An 18496-nucleotide genomic window follows, 5' to 3' on the forward strand; every position below is an offset into this window, starting at 1 on the left:
CATCAAATGACAACTTTTGTTCAAAGTTCCAAAGACAAACACAACAGATGAAAATATACTTTATATAACTAAGTAGGCAATATAATTAAAAAATTAAAAATGTAGGTGCAAGTAACCAATTATTCTTTTCTTTCTCAGTCTAATCTCTCATTTTCATGGAAAAATTATCACATGACATGGAATGAAAAGAAAACGACCAGCAAAGAAATGCCAACCTATATATAACTGAAGGGGCTGAAAAGAAAAAAATATTGGATAGAGTGTTTAAAATTATAATCCAAGAAAACTTTCTGGAAATAAGAGAAAAATTAAATCTACACATTAAAGGGCTCATACTATGTCTGGAAAAATTGGAACAGAATAACCAGTTCATATATATATATATATATATCTCCTAATAAAACTACTTGACATTAAAGGCAGAGAAAAGGAAATTCTCAGAGATTCTAGACAAAAATATCAAATGACTTTTAATGATGATGAATTAAGCTAGCATCAAACTTCTCAAGAACAATAAAACAAATCAAGGCAAGGTTAAAGTATTTAGGAAAAACTCAAGGAAACAAAGTATGAGGCAAAATTTTTATCCAGCAAAACTATCCTTCATGTATCAAGTCTACCAAAAAACTGTTATAAACTTATATGAACTCAGAAAATGCTTTGCTCGTGAAGCCCATCTTGAGTAATCTATAGTGGATGAGTTTCATTCAACCAAGAAATTACTGGAAAAACTTTATTAAAATAATTGAGGTGGGCCTTTCAAAGATTTAATTCTAGATATCAGAATAAAATAAGGATAAAGATGTGGACAGAATAGTAACACATAAGCATTAAAAGTGAAAATAATGCTGCTAAAAATAGGAGGAGTAGGGAGGGAAAAAGCTGGCTTAAAATTCAACATCCAAAAAACTAAGATCATGGCATCCAGTCCCATTACTTCAAGGCAAAACAGTTGGGGAAATAATGGAAACAGTGACAGACTTTATTTTCTTGAGCTCCAAAATCAATGCAGATGGTGACTGCTGCCATGAAATTGAAAGACACTTACTCCTTGGAAGAAAAGCTATGACAAACCTAGACAGCATGTTAAAAAGCAGAGACATTACTTTGCCAACAAAGACCCATATAGTCAAAGCTATGTTTTTTCCAGTAGTCATGTATGGATGTGAGAATTGGACCATAAAGAAGGCTGAGTGCCAAATAATTTGTGTTTTTAACTGTGGTGTTGGAGAAGACTCTTGAGAGTCCCTTGGACTGCAAGGAGATCAAACTAGTCAATCCTAAATGAAATCAATCCTGAATATTCACTGGAAGGACTGATGTTGAAGCTGAAGCTCCAATACTTTGGCCACCTGATGCGAAGAGCCAACTCATTAGAAAAGACCCTGATGCTGGGAAAGACTGAAGGCAGGAGGAGAAGGGATGACAGAGGACAAGATGGTTAGATGGCATCACTGACTCAATGCACATGAATTTGAGCAAGCTCAGGGAGATGGTGAAGGACAGGGAAGCCTGGTGTGCCAGAGTCCATGGAGTCCGTGTGCAGAGTTGGGCATGACTGAGTGACTGAACAACAAATATCAACAATCACTTTAAACATCAATGGTTACTACACCAATTAAAAGACAGAGAAGGTCAGAATGCACCTAAAAAACAAGGTCCAACTGTATGTTGTCTACAAGCCCACCTTCAATATATAAAGATATACATAAATTAAAAGCAAAGGGACGAGAAAGATATACCATGCTGCTGCTGCTGCTACTAAGTTGCTTCAGTCGTGTCTGACTCTGTGCGACCCCATAGATGGCAGCCCACCAGGCTCCCCCATCCCTGGGATTCTCTAGGCAAGAACACTGGAGTGGGTTGCCATTTCCTTCTCCAATGCATGAAAGTGAAAAGTCAAAGTGAAGTCGCTCAGTCGTGTCCGACTCCTCGCGACCCCATGGACTGCAGCCTACCAGGCTCCTCTGTCATTGGGATTTTCCAGGCAAGAGTACTGGAGTGGGGTGCCATTGCCTTCTCCATATACCATGCTAACTAATCAAAAGAAAGCTGGAGAAGCAATGTTAGTTTCAAACAGAAGAGATTTCAGAGAAAAGAAAATATTGGGGATAAAGAAGAGTATTACATAATGACAAAGGGGTCAATTATCCAAGAAGACAATGATCTTTAATGTGCATGTGCCTAACAAAGAGCCTCAAAATGCATGAGCCAAAAAGTAATAGGACTCAGGAAGAAATAAATAAATCTACTATCATAGCTGGAGACTTCAATATCCCTCTATCATAATGGACAGATTCAGCAGGCAGAAAACAAGCAAGGATATGGTTGAACTGAACAACATCATCAATCAACTGGATCTATTTGACAACTATAGAATATCTCATTCAACATGAGAACGCTGACCAACACAGACCATATTTAGGGCCATAAACCATAATCTAGACTTTAAAAAATAGAACTCATAGGATGTATGGTTTCAAACCACAATGAAATAGAAATCAGTAATGGACAGATAATTGGAAAACTCCAAATTATTTGGTAAGTAAACCACACACTTCTAAATAACACATGAGGCATAGAAGTAGTCTCAAGAGCAACTTAAAAAATATTTTGAATTAATGAAAATTCAAATACAGTTAATCAAAATTGTGACATACAATGAAAGCAGTGCTAAAAGGGAAAGTTATAGCTTTAAAAGAATTATCAGAAAAGAAGAAAGATCTAAAATCAATCATCCAAGCTTCTCCCTTGGGAAACAGAAAAAGAAGAAAAAAATTAAGTCCAAATTAACTAAAGGAAAGGAAATAATAAAAATCTGAGCAGAAAGCAATAAAACTGAAATAAGAAATAAAGAGAAAAAATCGATGAAATCAAAAGTTGGTTCTTAGCAAAGATCAATAAAGTTGATAAATCTCTAGCCAGGTTAACTAAGGAAAAAAGAGAAAAGACAAAATTGCTATTATTAGGTATAAGAAGAACCATCACTTCTGATCTTATGGATATTAAAAAGAGAATAAGGAAATATTATGAACAACTCCATGCTTACAATTTGATAACCTAGTTGAAATGGGTCAATTTCCTGAAAGACACAATCTACCCAAAGTCAAAAGAGAAACAGCTAATCTGAATAGACCTCTATCTATAAAACTGTTTGAGTCAATAATTAATAACCTTCCAAACCAGAATGGACCAGACCTGGTTGATTTCCTTGGTGATTTCTACCAAACATTTAGGAAAGAAATCCTACCAATTCTCTGCAATCTCTTCCAGAAAAATAGAAGCAGAGGGAGTACTTCCTGACTTATTTTATGAGACCAGCCATTATTCTCACTCCTAAACTGAGACAGGCCTGGAATCTGGGACCCTTTGCTGCAGTGCTAAAAAGCTTGTACCTGGACACATCTCTTCTCAAGCTACAGTATACAAAGAAACTATATGGGACTACAAATTATTGTGTGCATGTGCAGTTAGGGCAAACTCTAGACCAAAAGATATAAAATACACAGGCCCAAACCAAAACCCATCTGCTGTTTCTAAAGGACCTGGAGCCAAAACTGGGTGTCAGGAGCAAAAGCAGGGTGTTCCGCAGGGCGCCCTGCACTCAACAACACAAAGGATGGGCAAACCACCTCAACCATCCTTCCAGCCAGACCCCTGGACACACTCCTATGATCGCCCCATGTAAGAAACAATCTCTGCCACCCGCCTTGGGGACCAAGCAAGGGAGCTTTTCACTTGTTTCTGCTCCCTCCTGGAGCCCCAATGAAGGCTTGATTGAATTTCTTGTCTGGCTTCCAGTCAATTTCTATTGACTGGGGAAGACCAAGAACCCTGGTGGGTATCAAAACCAAATAAAGACATTACAATAAAGGGAACATTTTGGAGGATAATTTGGTGGATTCTTACAAAACTAAACTTATCCTTACCATGCCATCTCTAATCATCCTCCTTGCTATTTACCCAAAGGAGCTGAAAACTTGAGTTCATACAAAAACTTGTGCACAAATGTTTATAGAGGCTTTATTCAAAATTGTCGAAACTTTGCTTTTTGAAAGCAACTAAGATGTCCTTCAATAGGTAAACTGTGATACACTCATAAGTGAAAGTGAAAGTCACTCAGTCGTGTCCGACTCCTTGTGACCCCATGGACTTCACAGTCCATGGAATTCTCCAGGCCAGAATATTGGAGTGGGTAGCCTTTCCCTTCTCCAGGGATCTTCCTAATCCAGGGATCGAACTCAGGTCTCCCACATTAGAGGTGGATTCTTTACCAGCTGAGCCACAAGGGAAGCCCTTATACAATAAAATAGAACTGAACAATAAAAATAAATGCACTATCAAGCCATGAAGATACATGGAAGAACTTTAAATGCATATTGCTAAGTGAAAAAAAAAAACAGTCTAAAAAGGTTACATATAGTATGATTCCAGTTAATGACATGGAAGAGGCCAAACTATAGAGACAGTAAAAAAAAATTAGTGGTTGCCAGGGGTGTGGCACAAAGGAAGGAGAGCTAAGTAGGTGGAGCACAGGGGAGTTTTAAGGGCACTGAAAGTATGCTGTATGATACTGTAATGGTGGAAACATATCATTACATATTTCTCAAAATCGAGAGAGTGTACACATAAAGAGTGAACCCTAAACTATGGACTTTAGTTAATAATAATGGCTCAAGAGGGCTTCCCTGGTGGCCCAGTGGTTAAGAATCTGCCTTGCAACACAGGGGACACCACTGGTCCAGAAAAATCCCACATGCCAGAGGCCAGCTAAGCCCATGTGCCACAACCACTGACCTTCTGCTCTGGAGACCACCAGCCACAACTACTGAAGCCCATGTGCTTAGACCTCGTGTTTCTCAACAAGAGAAGCCACTGCAATGAGAAGCTGATGAAGCACAAGTAGAGAGTAGCCCCTGCTGGCCACAACTAGAGAAAGCACATGTGCAGCAGTGAAGACTCAGTGCAGTCAAAAATAAATAAATAAAATAAATAAATACATATGTAAAATCATAATGGCTCACCCATTATAAGAAATACACCATACTTATACAAGATGTTAATAAGGGAAAGTATGTATATAGGGGTTGGTGAAGAAGTAGCAATATATGGGAACTCTGTGCTTTCTGCTCAATTTTTCTATAAGCCTAAAACCCCCTGAAAAATGCCTTATTAATTAAAAAAATACTACAAAGTCTTTAATTGATTCAGTGTGATTTAGCGCACAAATTGGTCTACAATGGATAGAAAAGAAAGTGAAGAAACAGGTCCAAGTACATTAGAATATGATAAAAGTGGTTACCTCAAACTGACTGGTAAAGATGGGACTTTTTAATAAATGGTGATGGGACAATTGGATAATCATTTGGAAATATTAAAGCAACTCTGTCAAGAATCCTATCATCAAGTGGGTTTATGTCAGGGATACAGCTAAACATCCTACAAGGCACTGGATGGCTCCTCACTGTCTGCGTAACAAAGATTTAGCTAGCCCCAAATGTCATTAGTGCCACAGTTGGGGTATTCTACAATAGGGGAAGGCTTTTGACTATCGCTCAAAATCTAGATGCAGTAAAAGAAAATATGAATAATTTTGACTAATGGAAATTTTTGAAAAGTGTTTATTTTCAACCAACTTAACATTTCAGTTCAGTTCAATTCAGTTCAGTCACTCAGTTGTGTCTGACTCTTTGTGACCCCATGAATCACAGCACACCAGGCCTCCCTGTCCATCACTGACTCTTGCAGTTTACCCAAACTCAAGTCCATCAAGTCAGTGATGCCCTCCAGCCATCTCATCCTCTCTCGTCCCCTTCTCCTCCTGCCCCCAATCCCTCCCAGCATCAGGGTCTTTGCCAATGTGTCAACTCTTCACATGAGGTGGCCAGAGTACTGGAGTTTCAGCTTCAGCATCAGTCCTTCCAAAGAACACCCAGGACTGATCTCCTTTAGGATGGACTGGTTGGATCTCCTTGCAGTCCAAGGGACTCTCAAGAGTCTTCTCCAACACCACAGTTGAAAAGCATCAATTCTTTGGCGCTCAGCCTTCTTCGCAGTCCAACTCTCACATCCATACATGACTACTGGAAAAACCATAGCCTTGACTAGATGGACCTTTGTTGGCAAAGTAATGTCTCTGCTTTTGAATATGCTGTCTAGGTTGGTCATAACTTTCCTTCCAAGGAGTAAGCGTCTTTTAATTTCATGGCTGCAAGCACCATCTGCAGTGATTTGGGAGCCCAGAAAAATAAAGTCTGACACTGTTTCTACTGTTTCCCCATTTATTTCCCATGAAGGGATGGGACTGGGTGCCATTATCTTAGTTTTCTGAATGTTGAGCTTTAAGCCAACTTTTTCACTCTCCTCTTTCACTTTCATCAAGAGGCTTTTTAGTTCCTCTTCACTTTCTGCCATAAGGGTGGTGTCATCTGCATATCTGAGGTTATTGGTATTTTTTCTGGCAATCTTGATTCCAGCTTGTGCTTCCTCCAGTCCAGTGTTTCTCATGATGTACTCTGCATATAAGTTAAATAAACAGGGTGACAACATACAGCCTTGACGTACCGCTTTTCCTATTTGAAACCAGTCTGTTGTTCCATGTCCAGTTCTAACTGTTGCTTCCTGACCTGCATACAGGTTTCTCAAGAGGCAGGTCCAGTGGTCTGGTATTCCCATCTCTTGAAGAATTTTCCACAGTTTATTGTGATCCACACAGTCAAAGGCTTTGGCATAGTCAATAAAGCAGAAATAGATGTTTTTCTGGAACTCTCTTGCTTTTTCCATGATCCAGCGGATTTTGGCAATTTGATCTCTGGTTCCTCTGCCTTTTCTAAAACCAGCTTGAACATCAGGAAGTTCACAGTTCACGTATTGCTGAAGCCTGGCTTGGAGAATTTTAAGCATTACTTTACTAGCATGTGAGATGAGTGCAACTGTGTGGTAGTTTGAGCATTCTTGGGCATTGCTTTTCTTTGGGATTGGAATGAAAACTGACCTTTTCCAGTCCTGAGGCCACTGCTGAGTTTTCCAAATTTGCTGGCATATTGAGTGCAGCACTTTCACAATATCATCTTTCAGGATTTGAAACAGCTCAATTGGAATTCCATCACCTTCACTAGTTTTGTTCATAGTGATGCTTCCTAAGGCCCACTTGACTTCACATTCCAGGATGTCTGGCTCTAGGTGAGTGATCACACCATCATGATTATCTGGGTTGTGAAGATTTTTTTTTTTTTTTTTTGTACAGTTCTGTGTATTCTTGCTACCTCTTCTTAATATCTTCTGCTTCTGTTAGGTCCATACCATTTCTGTCCTTTATTGAGCCTATCTTTGCATGAAATGTTCTCCTGATATCTCTAATTTTCAAGAGCTCTTTAGTCTTTCCCATTTTGTTTTTTTCCTGTATTTCTTTGCATTGATCGCTGAGGAAGGCTTTCTGATCTCTCCTTGGTATTCTTTGGAACTCTGCATTCAGATGCTTATATCTTTCCTTTTCTCCTTTGCTTTTCACTTCTCTTCTTTTCAGAGCTATTTGTAAGGCCTCCCCAGACAGCCATTTTGCCTTTTTGTGTTTGTTTTCCATGGGGCACGGTGGCTGCAATGGACTCTGCAGAAGCATGCCGAGAGGAGCTACCCCAAGCCCGAAGTCAGGGGGAGCGACCAAGAGCGCCAGGTTGAGATAGCACAGGAGCGGCCAAGAGAAGCTACCCCAAGTCTGAGGTCAGGGGTGGTGGCCGAGAGGAGCAACCCCTCGTCCAAGGAGCGGTGGTTACATGGGCGCAGGAGGGCCGAGAGGAGCTACTCCACATTCAAAGTCAGGAGGGGTGACCTCGTCCAAAGTAAGGAGCAGCGGATGCACTTTGCTGGAGCAGCCGTGAAGAGATGCCCCACGTCCACGGTAAGAGAAACCCAAGTAAGACGGTAGGTGTTACAAGAGGGTATCAGAGGGCAGACACACTGAAACGATAATCACAGAAAACTAGTCAATCTGATCACACGGACCACAGCCTTGTCAAACTCAACGAAACTAAGCCATACCGTGTGGGGCCACCCAAGATGGGCAGGTCATGGTGGAGAGGTCTGACAGAATGTGGTCCACTGGAGAAGGGAATAGCAAACCACTTTAGTATTCTTGCCTTGAGAACCCCATGAACAGTATGAAAAGGCAAAAAAGATAGGACACTGAAAGAGGAACTCCCCAGGTTGGTAAGTGCCCAATATACTACTGGAGATCAGTGGAGAAATAATTCCAGAAAGAATGAAGAGATGGAGCCAAAGCAAAAACAATATCCAGTTGTGGATGTGACTGGTGATAGAAGCAAGGTCCGACGCTGCAAAGAGCAATATTGCACAGGAACCTGGAATGTTAGGTCCATAAATCAAGGCAAATTGGAAGTGGTCAAACAGGAGATGGCAAGGGTGAACGTCGACATTCTAGGAATCAGCGAACTAAAATGGACTGGAATGGGTGAATTTAACTCAGATGACCATTATCTCTACTACTGTGGGCAAGAATCCCTTAGAAGAAATGGAGTAGCCATCATAGTCAACAAAAGAGTCTGAAATGCAGTACTTGGATGCAATCTCAAAAACGACAGAATGATCTCTGTTCATCTCCAAGGCAAACCATTCAATATCACGGTAATCCAAGCCCATGTCCCAACCAGTAACACTGAAGAAGCTGAAGTTGAATGGTTCTATGAAGATCTACAAGACCTTTTAGAACTAACACCCCCCAAAATAAGCATCTGAACGCAGAGTTCCAAAGAATAGCAAGGACAGATAAGAAATTTAACATTTAATTTCCCCCTAATGTTCTGCACTTTGTTTTTTTATCATAATTAGGCAATAGCAAGAGAATGTGAATAATTGTTTTCACTAAGTTCTGTGTAGATGCCTACAAATCCACTCCTGTTTCCTCTAATATTTAAATATTAATATTTTTGGTGTGGGCCATGATACAAACAGGTTTGATAACTACTGTTATACCGAAAGCCCATTTGTATCTTAGATGATTTCTAATCTGCTTATCTATATGTTCTTATAATATCTATATTTGTGTGTCTCCGTTTGTATGCATGTGTAGGTGTGTCTTGCAAGTTTCTTGGAACAAATGTATTTTATATTTAACATTTATTCAGTTCCAGGGACTGTCTTAAGTGCTTTACATATATTAACATATTTAATCATCATCACAAAGCAATAAGATATATTTTTTTAATCTTCATTTTGCAGGTAACCCTGAGACAGAACAGTAACTTGCCCAAAGTCATACTGCTACTCAGTGGTGGAGCTGAGGAAGGATTAGTTAATGGCCTGATAAATATTCTCTGTTTTGGTGTTCATGAAAAGTAGTGTTGAATTGCTTAAAAACTTAATTATTTCAACTTTTGTTTATGTTTTGCTAAAACTACTTATTTTCGAATGAAGCTTCTTTTCTTTTCTTTTTTTATTGGGGTTAGAATACTTAACAAGATCTACCTAAAGTGCACAATATTGTTCACTATAGGTTCTATGTTGTACAGCAGATCTTTAGAACTTATTCATCTTGGATAACTACTTTATACCCATTGAACAGTCCCCCAGGGGGTCCTTTTTTTGAATGTATGTCCATGTTTACTCTGTTCCTCCATTTATTCCTATGTTGCCTGAATATTTTTAGCTTGTCATTACCATGACAATCACTATGCAAAAAGCCATGCCAGGTATGCTATAAAATGTTAAGTGCCCACTTGCTATGTTATATTTGTATTAATAAAAACTGCATATAATAAAAATGGTGTAATACATAGAAAGGGCTTCTCTTGTGGCTCAGCTGGTAAAGAATCTGCCCGCAATGTGGGAGACCTGGGTTCAATCCCTGAGTTGGGAAGATCCCCTGGAGAAGGGAAAGGCTACCCACTCCAGTATTCTGGCCTGGAGAATTCCTGTACTGTATAATTCATGAGGTCGCAAAGAGTCGGACACAACTGAGTGACTTCCACTTTCACCTATATAGAAAAATTCAGATAAGACTATTACTGTGGATGTAGCAAACTCTTCTATAGGAATTATTTCATTTGAGCAGTGTTCCTATAAAAGCTCCATTAAGAACAAGAATTCTTTCTCTTTTCACACTGAGACTTGTTCCTCTAGAGAGACAGAATACAACTATGACAGTGTATGGACTTGGACAATCCAAACTTGAGAAATACCTGTATGCTGATGCAATATCTTGTTTATCTCCCGCAAGCGGTGGCCCAGAGGGCTTAATTTGAAAATTAGGTCACAGTGATAAAAGTAATTGTACACACGTTGTATAAGGATATTGCTGCCTTCACTTGTTGCTTTTATATAATAATCATGGGAGCTAGAAGAGGGAGTGGAGATAGTATGTAAATAAATGGCTTAAATAATGCAAAAGAGGTTTTTTTTTTTCCCCTCCTGTAACTGACCTGTCTGTTTGGCAGTTGGTTTCCCAGCTGAAAATACATTTCATGAGTATGTCCAGGGTCATCAAGTCAATGTGCTCATAGACATCCAGAAGTGCATCCTGAGAGCCACAAATCTTCTCCCACTTATCCTGGCACAGGAGGTCAAGATCAACATCATCATCATCATCAAAATGCTTTTATCTGAAAGTTCCTCCCTGATGCTTCTCTTACCATGTGACAGAGACAATTCTGACTTAGCAGGAGTCAAAGGTCATATAAGTAAATGTTAACCCGAAATAGCTGCCCCTTATTTCACTAGTAAAATGGGTTTATTTAGGCACAGCAGAGAATTGAAATTCAGGACATGCAATCACAGTGCATGCGTGCTTAGTTGTGTCCAACTCTTTGTGACCCCTTGGACTGTAGCCCACCAGGGTCCTCTGTCCATGAGATTTCCCAGGCAAGAATACTGGAGTGGGTTGCCATTTCCTCCTCCAGGGGATCTTCTTGACTTCAGGGATCAAACCAACATCTCCTGTATCTCTTGCATTGTAGATAGATTCTTTGCCATTGAGTCACCTGGGCAAGTCAGGAGAACAAAGGACAGGAACAATTATAGAGGAGAAGGAGGACTTGGGGGAGCTGTTATAAACAGAGTCCATTGAAGGAAACTGGGAGATTAGATTGCAGTGGTTTTTCATTGTCCAAGTTGTGATAGTCTCATTAACTGGGCTGTTGCAGGTAAGGAGAAATTCTTCTTTTCTTTTGCTGGATAGTAAAGTAGTAACCTTCTTCCTGTTGGACATGCAGAGGTAGGTAGGTTTCTTCCAATTGGATCTGCAGTTGACCTCTAGTGGTAGGACTTGAGAGCTCCCCTTCTGGCTTCCTGACTCCATTTTAAATGAGATTTCTGTTTACTAATTTTCACATAAATAAGCCAAGTGCTTACTTGGCATGAGTAAGGGAAAAACGCACCCAACTAAATGAGAAAAAGCATGGAACAAACCAGGTATCTGGTAAATGCCTGAGGTAAGCATTTTTTGGCCTTCCAATTATTATCACAACTCTTGTTTTAGAACAGATCAGGGTTCCAGTAAAACAGATAATCTCACATAAACCCATAATTACATGGGTTCTCCCCAGGGTTTCCTCCTTCTTCAGTCCCCAGATTGCTAGATACCCCACCTATCACTACTCTCAACCACTATAGCTACACTTAAACATAAACTTGGAATTAAAAATAATTTTTTTTGATTTAGAAGTCAGGAAAAGAAATAAGTAGTGAATAGGAGCAGTGAATAGGAGCAGCTGCTGGGAGGTGGCTCTCAGCCAACCACTGCCTGTGTCTATTCTACTTCCTCCCCTAAATGACCCACTTCCACTACCCAAGACGTTTTGTGCCTTAAACTGTCACAAAGTTCCCTGCTGAAAATGTATTAATCATAATAAGCATTCTTTGTGTAAAAAATACAAATAAATCTACATGTTTTAAGTTTCAGTTAAGTTCAGTTTGGTCACTCAGTCGTGTCTGACTCCTTGCGACCCCATGAATCACAGCACGCCAAGCCTCCCTGTCCATCACCAACTCCTGGAGTTCACTCAGGCTCATGTCCATCGAGTCAGTGATGCCATCCAGCCATCTCATCCTCGGTCATCCCCTTCTCCTCCTGCCCCCAATCTCTCCCAGCATCAGAGTCTTTTCCAGTGAGTCAACTCTTTGCATGATGTGGCCAAAGTACTGGAGTTTCAGCTTCAGCATCAGTCCTTCCAAAGAACACCCAGGACTGATCTTCAGAATGGACTGGTTGGATCTTGCAGTCCAAGGGACTCTCAAGAGTCTTCTCCAACACCACAGTTCAAAAGCATCAATTCTTTGGCGCTCAGCCTTCTTCACAGTCCAACTGTCACATCCATACATGACCACAGGAAAAACCATAGCCTTGACTAGACGGACCTTAGTCAGCAAAGTAATGTCTCTGCTTTTGAATATGCTGTCTAGGTTGGTCATAACTTTCCTTCCAAGGAGTAAGTGTCTTTTAATTTCATGGCTGCAGTCACCATCTGCAGTGATTTTGGAGCCCCCAAAAATAAAGCCAGCCACTGTTTCTACTGTTTCCCCATCTATTTCCCATGAAGTGATGGGACCGGATGCCATGATCTTCATTTTCTGAATGTTGAGCTTTAAGCCAACTTTTTCACTCTCCTCTTTCACTTTCATCAAGAGGCTTTTTAGTTCCTCTTCACTTTCTGCCATAAGGGTGGTGTCATCTGCATATCTGAGGTTATTGATATTTCTCTCAGCAATCTTGATTCCAGCTTGTGTTTCTTCCAGTCCAGCGTTTCTCATGATGTACTCTGCATAGAAGTTAAATAAGCAGGCTGACAATATACAGCCTTGATGTACTTCTTTTCCTATTTGAAACCAGTCTGTTGTTCCACGTCTAGTTCTAACTGTTGCTTCCTGACCTGCATACAGGTTTCTCAAGAGGCAGGTCCGGTGGTCTGGTATTCCCATCTCTTGAAGAATTTTCCACAGTTTATTGTGATCCACACAGTCAAAGGCTTTGGCATAGTCAATAAAGCAGAAATAGATGTTTTTCTGGAACTCTCTTGCTTTTTCCATGATCCAGCAGATGTTGGCAATTTGATCTCTGGTTCCTCTGCCTTTTCTAAAACCAGCTTGAACATCAGGAAGTTCACGGTTCACATATTGCTGAAGTCTGGCTTGGAGAATTTTAAGCATTACTTTACTAGCATGTGAGATGAGTGCAATTGTGCAGTAGTTTGAGCATTCTTTGCCATTGCCTTTCTTTGGGATTGGAATGAAAACTGACCTTTTCCAGTCCTGAGGCCACTGCTGAGTTTTCCAAATTTGCTGGCATATTGAGTGCAGCACTTTCACAATATCATCTTTCAGGATTTGAAACAGCTCAACTGGAATTCCATCACCTCCACTAGCTTTGTTCATAGTGACGCTTTTAAGTTTAGATCAAGCTATATTTGTTGAGCACCCACGCCTACAGCTGGATGTTAAGGATTTGGAGGCCACAGAAAAAAAGGCAAAGAAATTGAAAGAAATCTTTTACCCAAGTGTCAATTGTTTAGTCAGTTGCTTTCATCCTGATGGCTTCCCAGGTGGCACTAGTGGTAAAGAATACATCTGCCAATGCAGGAGATGCAAGAGAAATGGATTTGATCCCTGGGGTGGGAAGATTCACTGGAGTAGGAAACGGCAACCCTTTCCAGGATTCTTACCTGGAAAAGTCCATGGACAGAGAAGCCTGGTGGGTTACAGTCCAGGGGGCTGCAAAGAGTCGGACATGGCTGAGGATTATGTAAGTTTTACCGAGTACAAAAAGTGAGTTTGCTAATACAATATTGTTAATCAATTATATTTCAATGAAAATTCTATAAAAATAAATAAAATAAAATGAAACCTACAGGAATACCAAAAAGAATGGAGTCTAGAAGAAATGAGAACAAAAGAGGCTCTCCAGAGACACTTTGCAACAAAGCAGGGGAGGAGCTGTAAGAGGAGTCTTGGGAAAATACACAACTGAGAAGCAAGAAAATAGAAATGGTTCATCAAACTGTTGATAAACTCAAATATCACCACAGGCTGATTTGCAATTGTGCATAAAACTGCACAGCACCAGACTTGGAAAGCATGCCCTCTCTAGCCTGTACTTCTAGGTTTCTGCCTTGAGAAAGCACAATGAACATTTTAGTCACAATCCCAGTCAATTTCAGGTTAAATCTGCTTTTGTGAGCTTGGCTGAGGACCCAGCCAACCAGGTAGTAACAGTGGTTCTCTCTTGGGAAAGGGATGGGTTTGCAGATGTAGGTGGACGGCAACTTTGGCTCTGTTTGTGGTGTTTGAAGCGTTATAATGAAACTGTATTAATGAATTACTTGTCTTATTTTCAAGTGTGTACAATTTAAAAATCAAAAATATGCCATGTACAAGTGGAATTTTGGACTAGAACTCATTTATAAATCAGGGACCACCCACAGGAATATTCTGCAACATCCTTCTGCCCCTTTGGACGAGCACAGGTCAGCTCCTAATGATACTCCACTACCTGCAAGAGGAAACTCACATCTTCGACTTCAATGTAGACACATTCTTTTTAGGTCCTTTATGGCCTTCAGGCAAGTCTATTCCAACCTTCAAACTTTTACTCCTTCTAACTCATTGTGCCTAAAATGCCCTCATCCATATTATCCACATATTCAAGTCCAGCTCATATTTCATAGTAAATTTGAGTCTCCTCTGAATCTGAAGCTATTATAGCTGCTTCTAGTTTCCTTACTTGTCACCACAACACTTATCATCTGAGTCTTACCACTTGGTACTTGGTTTACTGCCATAAGATCTCAAAATATACCTAAGATGGATGACCAGATCTTCTTTTTTTATCATCCAAAGAACGATAGCAAAGGCTTACACGGACTCTCATTGCTTGGTGGGTACTTGTACATTGGTTAGTTTCTAGAAATCATCCTCATTTGACTTTCACTACCCACTAAACAGATATCTGATACATTCGCTGTAGCGTTTCGCAACACACCAGAGCACTTTCATCCCTTTACTAACCAGCATGATGTTCACGGATTGAGCCATCACCTCGACGAACGATTTCAAGGTATTAAAATGGAATCCAGGAGTTAGTAGGCGACGGTGCTGAGACCATTTGGGTCCATCCAAATTCACTAGTCCTTTTCCTTGAGAAATTAAAGGCACAAAACCACATGCCATGTTATTAGGTGAGATGGGGAAGGACAGGTGAGCAACACAGACATCATGGAGTTACTGTTGGTGCACAGACAGTGGTGACATGGTGGAATGTCAAAGTAGTGCTTGTACATTAAGGATGAAGTGAGTTTTGATGCTTATACCTGGGATGGATTTAGCACTGTAAGAAAGACCCTGAGTTTTGAAGCTGGATAAGCATGCTAACCCTGAAATCACCAGTTACTACCTGGTAGTAATTAAGTTATGTAACCTCCCTGGAGTTTGCTTTTCTCAATGAGAAACTGTGATAATAAATACGTACTTCACTGGGTCACTGTGCAGATTAAATGAAGGCATATACATAAGGCCTAGCTTGGTCCCAGCAAAGGCACAACAAATATTTATCTCCTGTCAAAACCAATCCATAAACTGCTGTCTGAACACCAAATTCACAAGCAACTAGATAAGAGGTTTAAGTCTGTCTTTGGCTACCCTTTCCTTCAGTGTTAGTCTGTGCTTCCCACCTGTAAGTGATACAAAGTGAAAAGACTCATCAAACCTAAGGACTCATAATCTTCTGTTACCAGAGAGGTAAAGATTTGGCTTTTAAAGAACCTTAAAGTTTATTACATCTAATTGCCATATTCATTGAGTGCTTATAACATGCCAGGCTTTCGATAGATACATGCTCCAATGCTGATACAATGCCAGCCATTACACTAAAATGGCTAAAATGAAAATATGTGTTTCATTCAATCCTCACAATAGCCCAGAGATGTTATTCTCATCTTTATTTTCAAAGATGAGAAAACAGAGGCTTAGAGAAATTAGATGACTTCTCCAAGATCACTCAACTAGTTAGTGGGGATAGGGGAAGGGCAGGATTCAAATTCAAGAAGCTCTGAATCCAAAACCTATATTCTTTCATTTAATTCCTTCCTTGTCTAACATATAGGCCAATTATATAACTAAAAAGCTTAATTTGTAATTAGGCTTGGAATTTGTAATTAAGCATGGAATATTTTCAAACTGTAGTTTGAAGCAAAACTTTACTGATTTGCATATGGAAATACAGAAACTCCAAAAAGAAAAGGAAAGATCCAAGAAAACAAGAGAGAAGAAAGAATAAAATAAAGAATGTGGATGGTAAGGCTGCAGTTTTAAAGACAAGAGATGGGACAGATTTACAGACAGGCTGTCTTGCAAATGAGACTTTGGCAGAGAAATTGACAAGGAGGGTTCCTAGGAAGTTGCACTGTGCTGACCTTAGGACTTCCTCTTGACCTTCCCCCTAGAAAACTCTTAGTATAGATGTACCATATTCTCCATGCTTTTGAACTCTAATTTGAGTTTCCTTGGCAAGCTCTACTATCCAAATGGGGCTTCAAGAAAGAGTGGGTCACCTCCTTCATTTGCACATACATACCAACAGTTGGAATAATGAACCTATACAGGAATTTGGACTTGGGATCTGCAGAGTCAAGCAGAGGAAACAAAAGACAACATTAGAGGAAAATCACCAAAGTTGGGGATGGTTCTCTTCATTTGCCTAAACTAACCACAAACAGTGAGCAAAAGGGAGCCCGGGACTCACTCCCTACAGCCCTTGGCTTTATTGGCTTAGGAAGCTGACAACAGCAGCTCCAGGAGGCAGACAGGTACACAAATCCAGATTCTTTCGTTGTTTCCACTTCTTCCAGCAGAAACAGATCACCCAAAGGTTGCAAAGTGTCCAGGACAGGAGTTGGGACAATATATCACATCTTTTTTGGAAAGCAAATTAACTATTAGAGCCGAGACCTGCAGAACCTGGAGAAGGAGAACCCTGAAAGGGTTCCTGAACTCTAACATGAGGGTGTTTTACAGCTCTTGTCCTTTACAAGATGAATATGAGACAAATCAGAGCTGTGAGACTGGGAGACATGGAGGCTTTTAGGGAAAGTCTGCTTTTGTAAGGTTTTACTAAGAGTAAGGGAGGTAATGGGGCTTCCCAGGTGGTGCTAGTGGTAAAGAACACACCTGGCAATGTAGGAGACTCAAGAGACATGGGTTCAATCCCTGGGTCGGGAAGATCCCCTGGAGAAGAACATGGCAACCCACTCTAGCATTCTTTCCTGGAGAATCCCATGGACAGAAGAGCCTGGCAGGCTACAGTCCATGGGGTCGCAAAGAGTCGGACATGACTGAAGCGACTTAGCGCATGCATGTACACAAGGGAGGTAATAGCACAAAGAAGCTGAGCCTATCATTAACTTTACAAAGTTGGGAGAGCAAAAACTGGACATTTGAATTTTGTGGTATGAGATAATCTACCCTGGGAACATTTCTCTTGAAGACTTTATACTCGAGAAAGGGGCTGAGGTGGGGAGTATTACTGATGCTGAAGTCACAAAACCAAGAGAGGAAAGGAAGGCCCTGGAGATCCAATGGTACCTTCTAGGTTTAAGATACACTGCCCTAAAATGGTCCAGGGAAGTCTGAACAAGACGAGTGACTAGGGGGACGTGGGAATCCCCTTCAGGATTGGTGGGAAACCTCTGCACCCTTCCGCCAGTGTCTCTTAAAGGCCCAATACCAATCTTTGCTTCAGAATTCCTTTAGAATCCTTCCTGTGGGTTGTGTCATATCACTTCTAGGAGGATTAGGATCCTGAGATTCATCTCTTTTCTTACCTGTTCTGCTCAGAAATGTCTTTGCATAGTCTGGATCATAGATATAGAAAAATACCGCAAAGGGCCCAACCCAGCGAGGGAAGGCACAAGGGTATTTTTCTACAATCTTCTCAAGGTTCTCCATTTTACCATCTTTAAATAACTGCAATGAACAAGTGAAAGAAATGAAAGAAGTCAGCCAGTCTGGACTCATCCCCCTCTATAGACACAAGTTGAACTCAGGTCCTGGATGAGGTCCCACAGGTAGAGGGGCTTGACCCTTTTTCTGGAAGTGAGTGAACACACTTTCCTTGGGATTTCTAAGCCTAGAGTATAATTTTCTAACCAAACAGTATATTCATCTTTTCAATATAATATGTTGTATCACCAGACAATGTTCCTGTTGAATGATACATATTGTGAACTGTTTCCCCAAGTGAGAAGGTGCAGTGAATAGAGTCACGCACTCTGCCTCACCTGCCAGCGTCACACACTTAGATTAGAAGTGGAGTCCGGAAGCTGAAAAAAATGTTTTTAGGTGGGAAGGAAAAAACATTACTAGATTGAACATGACCCACCATTCAGCTCACCATTCCGTTGCTATAAATACTGATGACTGATTTTTTCTCATGACTTAATAGTAAATGCTCTCTAAAAATCTGCCAATTCCATCTGCAAAGAAAGCCCAATTCTTTTCC

General features: G+C 40.5%; 1 protein-coding gene across 1 annotated transcript in view; it reads right to left on the bottom strand.

The window, feature by feature from the left end:
- Positions 1 to 17958, bottom strand: part of CYP4X1 (cytochrome P450 family 4 subfamily X member 1) — a 28080-nt gene extending 10122 nt beyond the window's left edge. Inside the window, exons 1-5 of the mRNA XM_068965699.1 lie at positions 17820 to 17958; positions 16574 to 16618; positions 15010 to 15137; positions 10434 to 10561; positions 10194 to 10348 (exon numbers count right to left, since the gene is read on the bottom strand). Of these exons, the coding sequence (XP_068821800.1) occupies positions 10194 to 10348; positions 10434 to 10561; positions 15010 to 15137; positions 16574 to 16618; positions 17820 to 17943 (580 nt within the window). The 5' untranslated portion in view covers positions 17944 to 17958. The remainder of the gene's footprint in view (positions 1 to 10193; positions 10349 to 10433; positions 10562 to 15009; positions 15138 to 16573; positions 16619 to 17819) is intronic.
- Positions 17959 to 18496: the final 538 nt, after the last annotated feature.

The sequence above is a fragment of the Capricornis sumatraensis genome, chromosome 2 (assembly GCF_032405125.1).
Source record: "Capricornis sumatraensis isolate serow.1 chromosome 2, serow.2, whole genome shotgun sequence".
NCBI classification, from domain to species: Eukaryota; Metazoa; Chordata; class Mammalia; order Artiodactyla; family Bovidae; genus Capricornis; species Capricornis sumatraensis.